General features: G+C 37.7%; 1 protein-coding gene across 2 annotated transcripts; it reads left to right on the top strand.

Moving 5' to 3' along the window:
- Positions 1–278: 278 nt before the first annotated feature.
- On the top strand, positions 279–14369 carry tmem110l (transmembrane protein 110, like). 2 transcript variants are annotated; one of them, XM_044343903.1, is made up of 9 exons: positions 279–710; positions 4038–4086; positions 5169–5264; positions 5357–5478; positions 6968–7080; positions 8621–8704; positions 8816–8947; positions 13677–13811; positions 13937–14369. In XM_044343903.1, exons 1-8 carry the CDS (start codon positions 521–523, stop codon positions 13803–13805), a joined length of 915 nt encoding a protein of 304 aa, XP_044199838.1. In that variant the 5' UTR covers positions 279–520; the 3' UTR covers positions 13806–13811; positions 13937–14369. The 2 variants fall into 2 exon arrangements, with proteins under 2 accessions (XP_044199838.1, XP_044199837.1); XM_044343902.1 differs by having other exon boundaries at positions 13677–14369.
- The last annotated feature ends 1805 nt before the right edge of the window (positions 14370–16174 follow it).

Here is a 16174-nt window from a genome sequence, read left to right as displayed (position 1 = left end):
AAGAAACAAAAAAAAAAAAAACTCTTTTTTTGTTTTTAAATATTTTTCCCGGAAGCGAGATTAACTGTGCTACTTGACATGAGTGTTTTTCTTGCCAAATTTTTTGTCCTAGGATGGCGAAGTCATGTCCCGCCCTCCTTTGCCTCTGATTGGCTAGTACTGTTACCTTCGTTGATTGGGTTGAGTGAGATTGGTTATGGTTAGGATAACATATCAGGTTCAGCCAATCAGAGGCAGAGTAGGGCGGGTCATGACGTCGTCATCCTAGGTTAGAAAATATTCGTGTTTTCCTTGTCATAAACATGGATGTGAGGCAGATAATCGATCCTGTTGTTTGCTTCTGCATCATGAGATGTAGCACCAGCCTCTTTAAACATTGAACAGAAACTTTAAAACGGACAAGGAAAGTAAAATCTGGCGGTTTTGTTGTTAAAAACGCTTCCTTGCCCACCGAGGAAGAAACTGCTCCTTTTGTCTCAAACGGCTGTGTTGTGGTTTTTTTTTTTGTTATCGTATCAACATGGACATGTACGGATACAGCGGGGTTTTCTTGGTGAAAAGATTCTTGGATAATGGCGTTTTTGAAGTCACGAACATGTCTGACATTAACAAGGCGAACCCTCACGGCTGCGATAACGGAGCTCTGACGGACAGGTTCGGCGTCTTGATCCAGGGACTGCTGGCTATCGTCGCCTTCAGTACGCTGATGTGTGAGTATCTGACCCGACACCACCTTCCGGCTAAACATGGTCTCCGAAATCCTCTTTATCACCACCGTGTTGTCGTGTTTACTCAGTGAGATGAAGCTGGAAACGCTAAATACAGAAAAACAGTTTTTAAAAGGCTTCGCGTGTCCACGTGGCGTTTTGTTGACGTTTGTTTTCCGCTGGAGCTTCATTAGCCTCGCGCCAAACTCCATTGAAATATCTGCTAATTTAATATATTCTTGCTTGTCCGGCAAAATGCACACAGACTAGGACAAAACTTTAAACATTACATGACTATTTAGGACTATCTTTTAACTTCGGCGCATATTTTGTGCTGTAAAAATCACTTATTTAGTAAAATTTGAGCTCTTTCTTTTATTGCGATCCCCACACGTCCACATAGATATTAATTAGGGCTGGGCAATATATCGATATTATATCAATATCGCGATATGAGATATCATCGTAGATTTTGGATATTGTAATATTTACTCACTTAGTCAATATATCCACATTACTGATGATTATTTCTCAAAAATCTAGTTGTGTAAATATTTTATGAAAGCACCAGTAGTCATCCCTATAATACTGTCGCAATATTGATATCGAGGTATTTGGTCAAAAATATCGTGATGTTTGATTTTTGTCCATATCGCCCAGCCCTAGTTTAATATATTCTTGCTTGTTGGTAAAAATACATACAGAATAGGACACAACTTGAAACATTAGGCTACACGAGTATTAATGACTCACCATTAACTTTGACATACATTATGTGCTGTAAAAATATCGTATTTTAACAAAATGTTCGCCCTTTCTTTGATTGCTACCACTTAAAGTCCACAAAATAGACTTTAAGTGGAAGCAATTGATATGAACCAATTTTAAGTACAGATTTTAATGAAATTACGTGCTGTTGGTGGCATATTAAAAACAAAGAATTTGCCATTAAGACCCAGTTTCTCTATAAATAATCAGGACATATGATACCACACCAGTATGTGTGCCTACAAGCAAATCAGCATCACATATTGTGTTTTTTAAACAAGAGTTTTGTCACAGTCTCTCTGTATAGCAGAATCAAGGGTTTTGAGTTCACGGTTTCATTTTTGTTGTCGATAACATCCACAAGACCTACTAACAGTATATAGACAACATCTGCATAATATAATAATTATGAATTACTACGGTAATGTACGTTTAACATGTGACAACCTCCGTGAATTTGACCACCTTTAACACACAAAACAAAAACATTAGATGCTGTTAATGCAGTAAACTTGAACTTCTCAGACCTGCTGTCTGTTGTTTTTTTTAAATTATAACCAGTAGTTCTCAAAGAGGGACACTTTTAATTGAAATATCATTTGAGAAACTACATCTATTTTCAGTGTTTTGAGTGTCCTCTTTGACAGCAAAAACAAGATGCTCCTTTGCAGTCACAGTGAGGATTTTATAAGCCGGAACAATGCCTGTTGACTGCTAAATAACTTGTGATTCTGGCAGCTGACTTGGGGAATGTTGGGCATCTCACCAGATTTGGCACCTCAGGCAGTGTTTAGTACTTCTGCAACACTTGCAGCTGAAAGGTGGATCAAGCAGGAAAACTGCATCCATCCAGTGTGTTTTTTTTCTTAAACATCAACCCATTTAGGAACTTTTTATTGTTTGTTTATTAATGCTTGAGCACACAAATCCAACCTCATATGTTCAATGATTCCGTTATGACTCCTTGGAGTAAATTAAATAGTTATTTTCCGTCTCATTGATTCATTATCATTGAATAATCCATGTTAACAATCTCTTCACCCAGCAGCCATGTGTCTTGGCTCTCAGTTGATAAAATATTATGCTAATTACTGCACATATATGCTAAACAGAAGCCCACATTTGAATTATATGTGCTTTATTTAGCTTTTCTCTGAATTCAGAGCCTGTAAAAGTGCTTATTTTATCAGTTTGTGTGTGGCTGCTGATTGGAAATGACATAAATACAAATGTACATCCAGTGTCACTTTGTGTGTTTGCATATGATCTAATAATCAGTGAGTAATTCTGAAAGGTCACCGCAGTCGAAGTGATTTCATCAGCTAATCAAGCAGCAGGGTTCAGTGCATCTGAAGCCTCAGAGCAGTCAAGTGTTGCAGAATCAGGCCAGCCCTTAAGGGTTGAGTGAGATCAATGAGCTGTAGCCTCCACTCAGTTATTTAGTAGTAGAGAAATCAATACACCCCCCATCCCACCCACCCTTGTACTCAACGTGCCCTCAAGTGTTGTTCCCGGTCAAAGAATATGTGTCTGTTAATATTTACACTGCATTAGAGCCCTTCAGCTACGATCACGGTGGAGGTATGCCAGGTCACAGCCACGCATCCCTCGGCTGATCTGCGTTCAGACTCCTCTTCCTCAAAGCTATTTTTGGGGGAGTTTCTTTCCATCCATTGACTCGTCATTATGCCTGCACACACACGTAAGCCAGATACAGGCTGGAAACACACAGTTTTTTTTTTTTAAAATGCAAAATATTTAGATTTAAAAACAGTCCAACTTGAGCTTTTTTTTCCCCCCTTTTTTTAAACAGAAAGATTAGCCAAAATGTTGAGCAAATGTTGGGAAACTTTCTCTGACGTCCGGTTTGTGCAATGCTTGTTTTTCTCAGTTTACCTCCAGGGAAACATTACATGAGTCAGATATAATAATTAGCAGTTTTTTTTTGAGTGTCTGACACCCGCACAACTTCTAAAATTTGGGAAAATCTACATATGTAAGCAATCTGTAATGATCAGATACTTTCAGTAGCTTGAAAAGTGGGAATTTCTGGGGAAAAAAAACAAGAAAAGTATGAATACTAATAAAGGATAAACCCTCCCATCTATGCTTTTAATAATACCTTATTTTAAACACTAAATGAAATCAATCACATGTATTCATACGTTAAGTTCTGGTGGAAAAAAAAGGCTGAAAAGAGTTTACAGATGTCTGCCAGGAAGCCTCGATCCTGTTTTCACATGCAGAGTCACATTCCCTGACCTTGTGAGATGGTGAGATAGAGGAACAGTGGGCGTCTGTTCACCCTGAACAGGCCAGTGGGGAGGAATGAAGTGTTGTGGCAGCGAAAAAAAACCCAACAACGATACGTCTGCGTTTCATCTGTCCTCGTTCGCCTCTGCCCCGTAGCCCCCGCGGAGAGAGATGAAACTCACCGCGGAGGTCACACGAAACCGCGAAAAGAATCTGTGTTTACATGTTGGTGTTTTGCAGGATAAAAAAAAAAAAAAAACAAGTCTAGTTATTGATTAATTGATTGACTTTTTGTTGTTTGTTTTGCAGTGAAGAGGTTTCGAGAGCCTGTAGGGATCAGACGACCGTGGAGGATCTGGTCAGAAAATGTTCTTCTTTTACTTTTCTGGTGTCTTTTTCTACGCTTTCCTGTCCTACATTCCCAACATTAGACACACCTGTATAGATGAATAAAGTCCCTGAAAAGATAAATAATGTTAGAGCTGCAACTGTTTTGATAATTGATTGATTGTTGAGTCATTTTTAAAGGGAAAAAATATGATTTTCTGGCTCCAGCTTCTCAAATGTTTTCTGGTGTCTTAAGTCCTCTGTGACTGTAAACTGAATATTGTGGTCAAAACAAGACATTTTTGGTTGCTTTAGGAAATGGTGATTGACATTTGGTTATAGACCAAACAGCTAATTGATTTAATTGAGAAAATAATCAACAAATAAATGGATAATGAAAATAATCATAGGTTGCAGCTCTAAATAACATGTCAGCAAAACCCTAATTTCTCTCAAGAATCAATCAAATCAACTAATCTGGGCAATAAAAAGCTTCATATTTCCATACACAAACAGAACTAATTGATGTCTAGAGCCCAGTCGATACTGGATTTTTGGGGCCGATACTCATATTAGGGAGTGAAAAAATTCTGATATTGATATTTTGGCCGATATTCATATGTATAAACATACATTTTTTGCAGTGATCCCTCAAATATTTATCACTTGCGACAAAGACGTGTAATGGAGGCAGAATATTTTACACTTTAGCAATAAAACAGTAAAGAGTTTAATAATTATAGATATCACTATAAATAAAAAAACTCGTATGAACAAAAATATATATGTTAAACTTGAATTAAGAAAAAAATATACATAAAATGCTGCCTATATACTTTGAAAAACAAAAAAATATCGGCACATATTGGACAACATATATGCTGATATCAGTATATCTTTGATAGACCAATATCAGCCAATAAAATCAGCCGACTGATATATCGGTCAGATTCTACTGTTGTCTAAGTCTGTAAATATTGTCTAATGTTTAGACAGACATTTTTAGATCTTCACCTGATGCAGCCAGTGTTTACAAAATATAGCAGAATGTAATAAAGACGTCAAATCTTTAAAATAAAAATGATCTAAATGAGATTTGTTTGTTTTTTTCAGGTTTTTCGACACGTCCAAGCAGGCCATTGGTGCTCTTTTCATCCACTTTGCTAACGTCTTCCTGTCTACACTCACCAAAGAGGATCCATGCTCCCTGTGAGTTACAGTATTCAGGTTGTTTAAGTTATAATAAAACGAGGTTCAGGGATTCCTCACTAATAACAACATTATTTTCCGTTTTATCAAAGGTATCTGATGAACTTCCTGCTGGACGCCATGCTGGGGATGCTGGTCATCTGGCTGGCTGTCAAGTTGGTGTCCAAGCTGGTGGAGTACAAACAGTGGACGTTGCTCATGTTTGGAGAATATGGTGAGTTAAAAAAAAAAGCTCATTTTTTTCCTTTTTAAATTACTCTAAGATGCAGTTGTAGCTTCGTCCACCAGAGGGCGATGTAGGCTCACCGGAGGCAGACGGGGAGGAACGCCAGCATCTCCAGCTGCAGCTGAAAAAAACAGTCTCAGTGGCTTTACACCGGGATTAACTCCTCGCCAATTATTACACTCACTCACTCTACGCTTTTTTTCCGTTTTGCGTTCCTCGTCTGTAATGGAAATTTTCACTGAAGCAACGTGCGGAGGCTGAGTCTTCTCTCTCTCTCTCTCTCTGAGGGTCAACATCAGGTTTATATTTGATTTCTTGGCTCTGTTTGTTGGCAGCTCTGTGACAGAAATGCAAAATATTTAGTGTATTCATAGTTTGGTTCACGCTCTCTCTGGGCTCATTTCTCTATTTTGTGCCCTTCTCGTCTCCTCTCTCCTCCGTCCTCCTGCCCGCGTGTGACCCCGGAAATCGATCTCAGCGCGTCATGATTAAGGATGTCTCAATTTCCTAAAATGCATCAGGAGGAGAGAGGAGCGAGGATGCACAGGTTTATCCCTTGCGGAAGTCTTTTCGGCACCTGTGACGTATAAAAGAGACGTGGAAATGTATGACATCCGTACATTCTTGTCATATTACGCCACGTTGTGATTTAAATTAAAAGTAAATATATAAGTTGTCATGAACACTGTTATACTCATCTGTCAGATATCATAAAATACAGTGATAGGCTGTAACAAAACATTGGACAGATGATGCAGCTCTGACAGCTCCGAAGCGAGGACGTCTCATTTTGCCCGTTGCCTCGCCCCCTCTCTCCTCCTGTCTCTTCCTCGCCTCCTCCGCTCGCATCTCAGGTTGGGAGGGACTAAGACGCGAGGAGAGAAGGCGAGGATGTGCAAACTGAGAAATGAGAAGAAGGGGTTTGTCTCTCTGTCTGTGTTTTCCATCCTTCCTCCTTCCTGTCTTAATGACAGACTTGTCCTCCTTTGTGTCTGCTGTGGTGAGACACCTGCAACAGACCTTTTGGAAAGGTTTAGACCAGGAGAGGAAAGACTATAAATATAGAGTGTCCTACACAAGCAGAGGAACAGTTTCTGAGATTTTACAAAAGTAATAGTAAAAAGCTGCTAATTTAAAATGATGGAGAAGCTGCAGAGTTTTGTCTTTGCAAGCTGATAGTAAATCAAATCAAATGAAATCAACCTATTATAATCTATTAACCACCTTTCATGCAACATTTAAATTATCTTGTACATACACACATATAGAAGCTACATAATATAGAAAAAGTTACAAAATAAAGTGACTCAATATGCTCAATGACCATAAACTGCAAGTTGCTTTGCAGGTGACAATGCTAAAGAAAAATCAGAAACACTGTTACTGTACAAAAATGTATTAAGGTAAATAGATTCAAATAGTATTTGTATGAGATGGCCTCTGTATTTATGTTGTGGACCTCCTCTCATCCCTCCAGGTGACCCTCCTCAGGCGGCAGCATGGCTGGGTCAGTGCGGCGTTTACCTGCTCATCATGGTGCTGGAGAAAGGTGTGATCAGCCTGGTGCTGCTCGTCCCCGGATGGTCCAAAGTAAGAAAACAGTCCAAAACTAGTGCGGCGTTCAGGTCCTTTGAGTGTAACATCTTCATAAAGTTTATTCTTCATTAGCCAAGAGTTCTTCCGTATTATTCTTGTGTCTTGTCAATTTTCAAATGAGAGAACAATATTCTCTCATTTCTACTTCGGCTCTTGTTTGGTTTGACATTTGAAAATCTCAAGTCATCAAATCTTGAGAGAGAATAAACAACTGGACGATAAAATGTAGAAGAGAAATGACTCGTCTTTGGACTGTAAGGAAAACAAAGAGGCTGTGTTAATGTATTTGGAGGCCAGTTTGTTTGCATGGCACTCAGGACCTAATTTATTTTCGGTCAAAATTTGCCTTTTTAACCTTTGTCATAGCAACAAACGGCCCTCTGGGAAATAAATAGGCAGTTTATTTGTTTATTTCCAGATACGTGAGAGTTTTTGTTTTGTTTTTGTGAAGCTCTCTGTGCTGTTTAGAGACCTCACTTCCTTTGTTTACAGGCTCTATAATGAAACAAGGCTGATTATAAATATTAGTGTTATAATTAGAAACGCATTTGTTATGTATAATTATACAGAAAGTATCTAAAGTATGTAATTACTGTCATTGTTGATCAATTTGCCATTTATTTTTATTTATTTATTGATTAATTGTTTAGTCGGTTTGTCAGTAGTCAGTTAATTAAAAAAAAAAATACCCGTCGTAATTTCCCAGAGTCAAAAGTGACGTCTTCAAACACCTGTTTTACCCGACCAACTGTCCGAAACCTGAAGATGATGAGTTTTATTGTCATGAACGACAAAGAAAAGCATCAAATTCTCACATTTGAGAAGCTGATACCCAAAATTTCTGTAATTTTTGCTTAAAAAAATTACTAAAAGGAATTTTTCAATTATCAAAATAGTTGCTGATGTATTTTCTGTTAATCAACTAATTGATGAATCGCTGCTGCTCATGGTCTGAAATAAAGTAGTAGAAATATTTTAATGAAATTGCGCGTTTTAGGGGAAAAAAAGTAGAATTTACATAGTATCAAATTACAGAGACAAGAAATCTGAAGAATGTATAAATAGTGAATATAATATATAAAGTAATATAATGTATGTATATATGTATGTGTGTGTGTGTGTGTGTGTGAGTAATCTTGTAAGAAATCTTTATGAAAGGGTCATAACCATGTGAGGCAACATAAAATAAGTATTGTGTTTTTGTTTGTAGAAAACATAAAATGATGCATTTTGATGCGCATGACATGTGGGAAGAATAAATGGTCGTTTATATCTAAGACTAATACAAATATATAGAAATCTTGTTTTGTTGATATGTGCTGATATTCACCATGTTTCACCCATGTTTTCCTCAAATTCACTCTTTTCTCAGGGTTTTTATTCATGCTCGTACACTCAGAGTCTCATTCTTAAAACGCAGAATAAAAGCAGTTATAATAACGGTGTCACACGTGCTTGTATTGAATCGTCGTTAGTTAATTTTAGGGCCTGATGTCAACATGTTAAACTTCTTCCTCTCTTCTTCTTCTTCCAGTTGCAGGAGGTGTTGCTAAGCTACATCGCTAACCCTCAGCTGGAGCTGGTGCTGGTGATGCTCATCGTGCCCTTCATAGTCAACGTTAGTGTCACTTTTATGTTCTAGTCGTCACATCTTAGTAAAAAAAACAAATTAAATCTCATCTCTGCAGCGTAAGTAACCCCTGTCTTGTCTCTCTGGCGCCTCCTGTAGTCCATCATGTTCTGGGTGGTGGACAGTTTGACGATGAGGAAGTACAAGACGATGAAGAGCCTGGATGATTCTTGCGACAGCTCTGTGAAGAAGGCGGACTCGCTGCCCTGGGCAACCAATGAGGAGTCACGGGTGAGAATAACCGACATTAAACGAGTTCACCGACAAAGCGGAGCAAAGCGGAGCAGCTGCTTATTGTTTGTAGCCACTTGCTCCATTAAAGCAGCTGCTTCGTTCTGGACATTATATCTGTTTAAATTTATTAGATGTGTAATTAGGGTACAGAGATAGAAAAAGAGGATCATATTATGACTCAGAGCCGAACTACTATTGTAGTTAAAGTCTCTCAGAAGGCTCTCTGTTCAAAGTAAAAACTTAAATATCCACTGAAAATTTAAAAGTTTTGAATAAATTATTGAATTTAAGACTTAAATTGTATTCAAATGTATCAAACGCAGTAGTTAACAGAAGAATTTTTACCATATTACAGGTTTACTTTCAATTAACTTTCATTTTAATATAAATAAATCCAGACGGTGGTGTTTACACTACTTAAATTCAACTTTATTCTGTCTTTTAGCATCTGTTAAGACCTGAGCTGCTGTGTTCTGTATTAACAGAGCATTATTGCAGTCATATAAGAACAGCTTAGATAATCTTTTCCATGTCTAGAACATTTTAACAGAACTTATTTATGGATTTGTGTCTCCATGTTTTTAGCATTAAAATGTGACAAAAAAAAACCTCAAAATAAGCTAAAATCCTCCCTATCAGACCACTTCAGACTGACCCATCTGCTCTAGAAGTGACTCATCAGCCTATAAAAGGATTACTTTTGATGTTATGAAAGAATCAACTATTTAAAAAATAAATAAATAAATTAAAAAAAAAAAGCCTGTTCCCACCACACAGTCATGGTGTATTAACCCAAATGGATGCAAACAAGAATGTGACAGTTTAATATCGTTGCTTTTTCTGGTGAAGAGAAGAAGACTTTAATGTGTGTGTGTGAAACAGGGTGCTGATGGTTGATGTACCCACACCGTCACGCTGGGTGTCAACTGCACCTGTTGTTTTGGGGGATGAGAACACACACACACACACACACACACACACACACACACACACACACACACACACACACACACACACACACACACACACACACACACACACACAACATACCATACAGATTTCCTCTGTCTGCACTTGTTCTAATGAGGAACAAAACCAGATGGATTCAGTCCAAGGAACACTGAGTCAGACTGTCCTCCTTCTTCTTCTGGACATCATCTTAGGTCAGTTTGTTATCTTAACACACATTAGTCATCCCAGAAAACCCCTCTTTTTCATGTTAACATGCTTTTGATGAAGTTTTTTGGATTGTGTTTGTACTGCGCTACTTAGTAGTTTATTCATGTGCAGAGTTTTGGTTTTATTTATATAACATTAAAGTCTTGGCAGTGAATATGTCAAAAAACTCGGTGAGTAAAATCAAAACCAAAAGGGGTTATTAAAAGTTTTTTGCTTGCAGTTTGGGGTGAACAGACTCTTGGTGAAATGGTGCCTCGCCATTGGTCGGATCGACCATGATTCTGAATCTCCAGTAGTTCGAAAAACTTCCCATTAGACCGAAAGCCCTTTAATCTGACAGCTTGTTATCATGAAAACAAAAGTCCACTGCTCTGAAAATAGACTTTCTCCCTGTAGTTTTTCTGCTCTTAATATCTTAGTGTATTTAGACATGCAAACGCAAAGATAACGTTTAAAAAATACTTGCTCTTTAGTGCATTTAGTGCATTAACCCCACTAACCCTAACCAAAATAGACATTAGGGAGAAGAAGGAAAGAAGGTAATTGTACTTTTTTTTAGGTGGAAAAAACATTAGACACACATTATCCTTCCAAGCAGAGTATTTTTATGTCTTAATACATGTCTAGAGGGGATCTTTAATAAAAATTTGAAGGGGTGTTACATCACAATGCCTACGCTTTTAAAGAATTGACAGATTTTTCTATTTTTTCCACCGATGTATTCACCACGCTAAATTATTTGCATAATTTGCTTTCTGTGTCTGTTATCGTAATTGTCATACAGTAAGAATGTGGTCATAATAGACATAAAGTCAGGTGTTAAAGGGGACATAACATGCTTTTTGTGATTTTCTTTTATTTTTAAACTGTTATAATGTTGGATATCTATGTTAAACACGGTCAAAGGTCTAAAACTTGAGGTTGACGAATGTAAAAATGCTGCCTGAAAGACAAAAACCGGAGCTTCAACCTGCTCTGAACACCTTCAGTGCGTGTTTTTTGCTATTTTTTTGACTGAACAGCAACAGAAAATCAAGGAAATAGTCGGCAGATTAAACCTTGATGAGGTTCTGTGTGTCATACAACAATCAACCAATAGGATGCGTCTGACTGGGCTGCTGTGTGTTTTGGTTTGAGTGCTGGTTTGTCCTGACAGATGAAACTGTAACAAGCTCCTTGTTGTGTTCAGGGAATCTCTTCAACAGCCTCCTCTTCCTCCTCCACAAAACACAGCGGCCCGTGTCATTTCTTTTTTTTTTCTCCCCTCAGGAAAGATTGAACTCACAGACTTCAGGGCGGGCGACTATTTGGGTACATGACCTTTGTGTACAGTGGGATGAGAGTGTTTATCCCTCCTCTCCCCTCCTCTTTCCTTCCCGCCTGATCATCTGCCAGGCAGCCATAAGTCATCCGTTCATCCCGGGAATAAAAGTGACATTTAGGAGTTGTTTCCACGAGCTGATGCTATGGAAAGCGGAGCGGAGTGGAGGAGGACCACAGATAGAGGGGCATTGACTTGGATGAGGTCGTAGTGGGGGTGGTGGTCAAAGATACAACCACAATGCTGTTGTTGTGGTCGGTGAGGATGACTGTGACACGCAGGTTGTGGTGGAAATGATCCGATTCTTGTATGACATCATTATCATTCGAGATCTACAGGGCTGATATCGAAAATTGATTAGAAATCTCTCTATTCCAGTTAATGAGGTCCATCTCTGATAATAATTTCTGGGGCTGGGCATCGACTCTCAGTACATTTAAATAACAAACTGTGTCCATTCTGCAGCAATAAATGTAAAAACTTAAGTACTGAAAGTTGGCACTGAATGTTTGCTCAGATCCTTAACCTTATGTTGGTTAGATATTAACAGATTTAAATCATAATTAGATTTTTATACTATGTTTATGTAGACAAACTCCTTCGTTTGCTGTTTGTGGTAAACAGCATTTAATACTGATGCATTTGAGGACTTTGCTAGCAGCATGACTCTAGTGGTGCCAGTGTCGGTCTGTTCAGCACTTTGCTCCAGACTGAAGTATCTTGACTTCTACTGGATGAATTGCCATGAAATTTGGTTCATACATTCATGTCCCCCTCAGGATGAATTATAAAAACTTTGGTGATCTCTTACCTTTTCATCTAGAGAGACATGGATGTAAACTGCAACTCGACTTGGTTGGCGGAGACATACAACCGCAAGGCAATATTTCTAGTTTAAGATTTACTTTTATTTGAACTAATAGGGTTTTTTTTATAGATTTTTTCCATTAGCTCAGGTTGGTCCGCTATGCCCAGTTGTGGGGCTCAAACCATGAAAAAAAACCCTCAATCCCCAGACCAAAAAGTGCACTAAATTGGTCAAAAATTTGGTTTATGAACTAATGACCTCAGCTCTACTTTGTTTTGTGGTAATAGTTTAGCTTGTTAGCATGCTAACAGGCTAAACTAAAATGGCAAACATGGTAAACATTATACCTGCTAAATATCAGCATGTTAACATATTCATTATGAGCATGTTAGCATGCTGATGTTAGCATTTAGCTCATACAGCCTACAGCAAGTACAGCCTTACAGAGATGCTAGCATAGTAGTAGACTCTCATGCAAGGTAAAATAAAGGTTTAATAGAAAAAAATGTTTGTAACAAAAGTAAAACAAATATAATTTTAGTGCACATCCAAACTTCTTATTGTTTTGCACTGATGTAAAAAATTTAATACTGCACTACAGAGAGTTAATGAGGGATTCTGATAGGAAGCCACAAACCGGCCAGTAGCATCAGAATCTGAAATACTTTTGTGCTTTCTGAGGTTAAAACTGTATCAATGAAACAGTAAATTAGATGTCAGTATATGGGGATACAGAATATTGAAATTTATTATTGATTTATTATCACCATCTGTCTGATTGCTACAATATTCAGTACATAAATTCAAATGAAGAAACAATTTATGTAAAAAAAAAAACAAACATTTTTTGGCATAAAATTGTGCAACATATCTGTTGCAACAGAAAGCTTGACGGTTTGCCTGTTGCCTCAAGAGAAACACGTTTCTGTAAATATCAAGATATGAAAACCAGATCCCATCATCAAAAATGTTTGGAAAAGTTGGATCAACTTATCACTTTAAACTCGTTGAACTCAAAGTTTTTGAGTTCAGTCAAATTTTTGAGTATTTTGAGTTTTGTCAAATATATTGCAGACAGAAGAACTTTGATATCAGTCCTGATATGGATAACATATTATTACCTTTTACCAATAAGCTGATTCATACATCTTACGACCGTCACTATGTGAATCTTTATTGGTCTTTATATCAGCTTTTCCACATGTCAAACCCTGACAGAGAGCAACCTATGGAAGTTTACAGTGTTGTAAATGTCGTGTGGAATTTTGCTCCTTTGGGATTTGAATCCCTGCTGCTGCTGGAGAAAGTCAAAGCTGTGAATAAATGTACATATTTTCCACTTGAGAATACAGAACTCAGATATTAAGTTTTACGTCAGGGATGCAGCATCCAAAACACCTTCTTTTGTCTTCTCTCAGGTCCTGCTGACCGTCGAGACGGACACGGACGAGGCTTCAGAAGGAGAAGAGGACCCTGGCGATGTTGGACCAGTCCCCCATGTGCAATATTCAGGGGGGCCAGTGAGACCTAGCTGGGTGGTGGTGTAAACCCAGGTGATGTGACCCCCTACCCCTCCATCCACTACTCACACACACACACACACACACACAAAACACTCTTAAGAGCCTAAATACACTATGAGCAAACTCAACAAAACCTTGCGTCCTTATCTCCTCAGATTTAAAGGTCTAAAAATCAGCTTCCTTGCAAAGTGAAGGTACAAATATAACCTGTGAATGTGAACACTACAGCCGCAGCTGCCTTCCTCTGCACCGAAGGTGTGAACAGTTACAACCTGAGCTTTACTCTTTTTGATAGGACACAGCATATGCATGTAAATCATATATAGCATTTTGGGAATTAAAAGCTCTATATCCTCTCACCTTGCTGCCTCCGTTTACTGCAAGGGAACATCAGAGTAACCAAGACTGAACGTGTGTGAAGAGAGATTATTAGGGAGCGCAGCGGTTACACTTCAAAGTTGTAAGGTTGGTACTGACAAAGACTGAAATAAATCTGTCTTCTCTCCACACTTGGGGACTTTTGATGATGACTTTTTATGATGTTGCTCTATAAAAAAAGAGTATCATGTATCATATTCCAAAGAGGAGTAAAAGTATATATATATATAAGTGCTCAAAGATTTTACTTCATCAAATATAATCACTTAAAATCCACCTTTTTAATTAAGGTTTAATTACAGTCATTCCTGCACGCTCTCCCTCCGGCTGCTTACTTTTAAGTTCGGAGGATGGTTAATGGTCTTATTTTTTAAAACCACACGTGTTGATTTTTTTTTTTGAGGCAGCTGCTTCACGTTGTGAGGCTGGCAGCCTCGACGGACCAAACGTGTTGATAATGCGGTTATATTGAAAAGTTTTAGGCGACAGGCTGCTTTTAAAGAGATGATATGTAGGCAGTTTCATGTTTCATGTCATGGTTGGAAAGGACCAGGTGATGCTATGTTTCTGCAATGATTTACGTATTTGTTATATATGATAGTATTAGGTCCACTCATTGACTGTATATAAATATGAACGTCATGACAACTCCACAAAAGTGAAGCCAAAACATCTCGATCGCCCCCTGCTGGCTGGCTGCAGTATAGGCCATAAGTCCCGCCCCCTCCATGTTAGCAGATGGGACGTGAGTCAAACTAAAAAATCAAATTACACGTCAAATAAATTTTTCACAAAGATGGTTTCTATCATTTTAGGTCGTTCTTATCACGCTGATGTTTGTCCAAATGGTCATTTTGATTTTAATTAGTTATTTGACAATATAAAAAGGGGGTGTGACGTCATGATTGACCTCCGTCAGGTGGTGGGACGGCGCAGACTCTGGCTCCAAATGACATAGCACAAGCAAGATGGCCGCTCCCCGAAAGGAGATATTTTGGCTTCATTTTTGCATATATTGATAGGAAGCGAAGACGCGTCAGCCATGTTTATATACAGTCAGTGGGCTCGCTGTTGGAGAGGAAAAAAACATATTGTTAGATTAAAGTTGCTAATGTTATGAAGAAAAAGTCCTAATTTTCAGAAAAAGTCGTACTATTACAGGATTAAAACAATTTTATGATATATAAGTCATGATATCTTGAGAATAGTCACAATATTTCAAGCACAATATTTTGAGAATAAAGTTCTAATTTTACGAGACAAATGTAATATTTCAGGGGAAAATAAGTCTGAATATTTCTGGAATAATTCAATATTTTAGTGTTCAGTGTTGTTGGAGAAATAATTTTGACATTTTGAGAAACACTTTCTTGCTAAGATACATGAGAAGATCGATCTGACTGTCTTACATGAGGAAGGTATCAATCCTCTCATTTAACTGTCAGCAAGAAAGCGAATAAGCGTATTTCTCAAAGTAGTTATTCCTTTTAAAATGACTTGGAATAAGAACTCACCTTTTAATACATTGTAATACTTTTCAAACTATAACAATCTTCTCAAAATGGTGCTTCAATCAAATTTTCAACTTATTTACATTTTTTTCTCTCAAAAATATTCCGACTTTACTCTCAAATTCTTTTTTTTTTTCTCCAATTCTCTGTGGTAGTATTACTCTCAATGGGATGATAATCGTGTATTCAACTTTTTTCAAATTATGGCACATTTCTTGTATTTATTCTGTAAATATTTTATATGTATTTGACTTTATATATTGTGGTGGAATCTGTGGTGAGAACATTGGAATAAACCGTGTTTAGTGAATTGAGAGAAAACGGGAGAATTTTGGGAGTCGTTGCCAAACTGCTACAGATCTGAATCAGAATGAAGTGATGTACGTTTCTTATGTTATTATTTCTTTTGTATCTGCAATTTATCATCAAAAAAAGCATCTCTGTTCATCTGTTTACATATGTCAAACACTACAAGTTGACATATTCTGTCCATAATGTTTTATT

Source organism: Thunnus albacares, chromosome 23, assembly GCF_914725855.1.
Source record: "Thunnus albacares chromosome 23, fThuAlb1.1, whole genome shotgun sequence".
In the NCBI taxonomy this organism is placed as follows: domain Eukaryota; kingdom Metazoa; phylum Chordata; class Actinopteri; order Scombriformes; family Scombridae; genus Thunnus; species Thunnus albacares.
Note: the sequence above shows the minus strand (reverse complement) of the source record. Positions and strands in the feature narration are given on the sequence as shown.

Bases quoted from the DNA above. Each gene is read 5' to 3' on its own strand.
- tmem110l (XM_044343903.1), top strand. From the start codon at position 521: ATGGACATGTACGGATACAGCGGGGTTTTCTTGGTGAAAAGATTCTTG. The intron at 8,705-8,815 runs GTTAGTGTCACT...CGCCTCCTGTAG, and splicing joins TCGTGCCCTTCATAGTCAAC to TCCATCATGTTCTGGGTGGT. The intron at 8,948-13,676 runs GTGAGAATAACC...GTCTTCTCTCAG, and splicing joins CAACCAATGAGGAGTCACGG to GTCCTGCTGACCGTCGAGAC.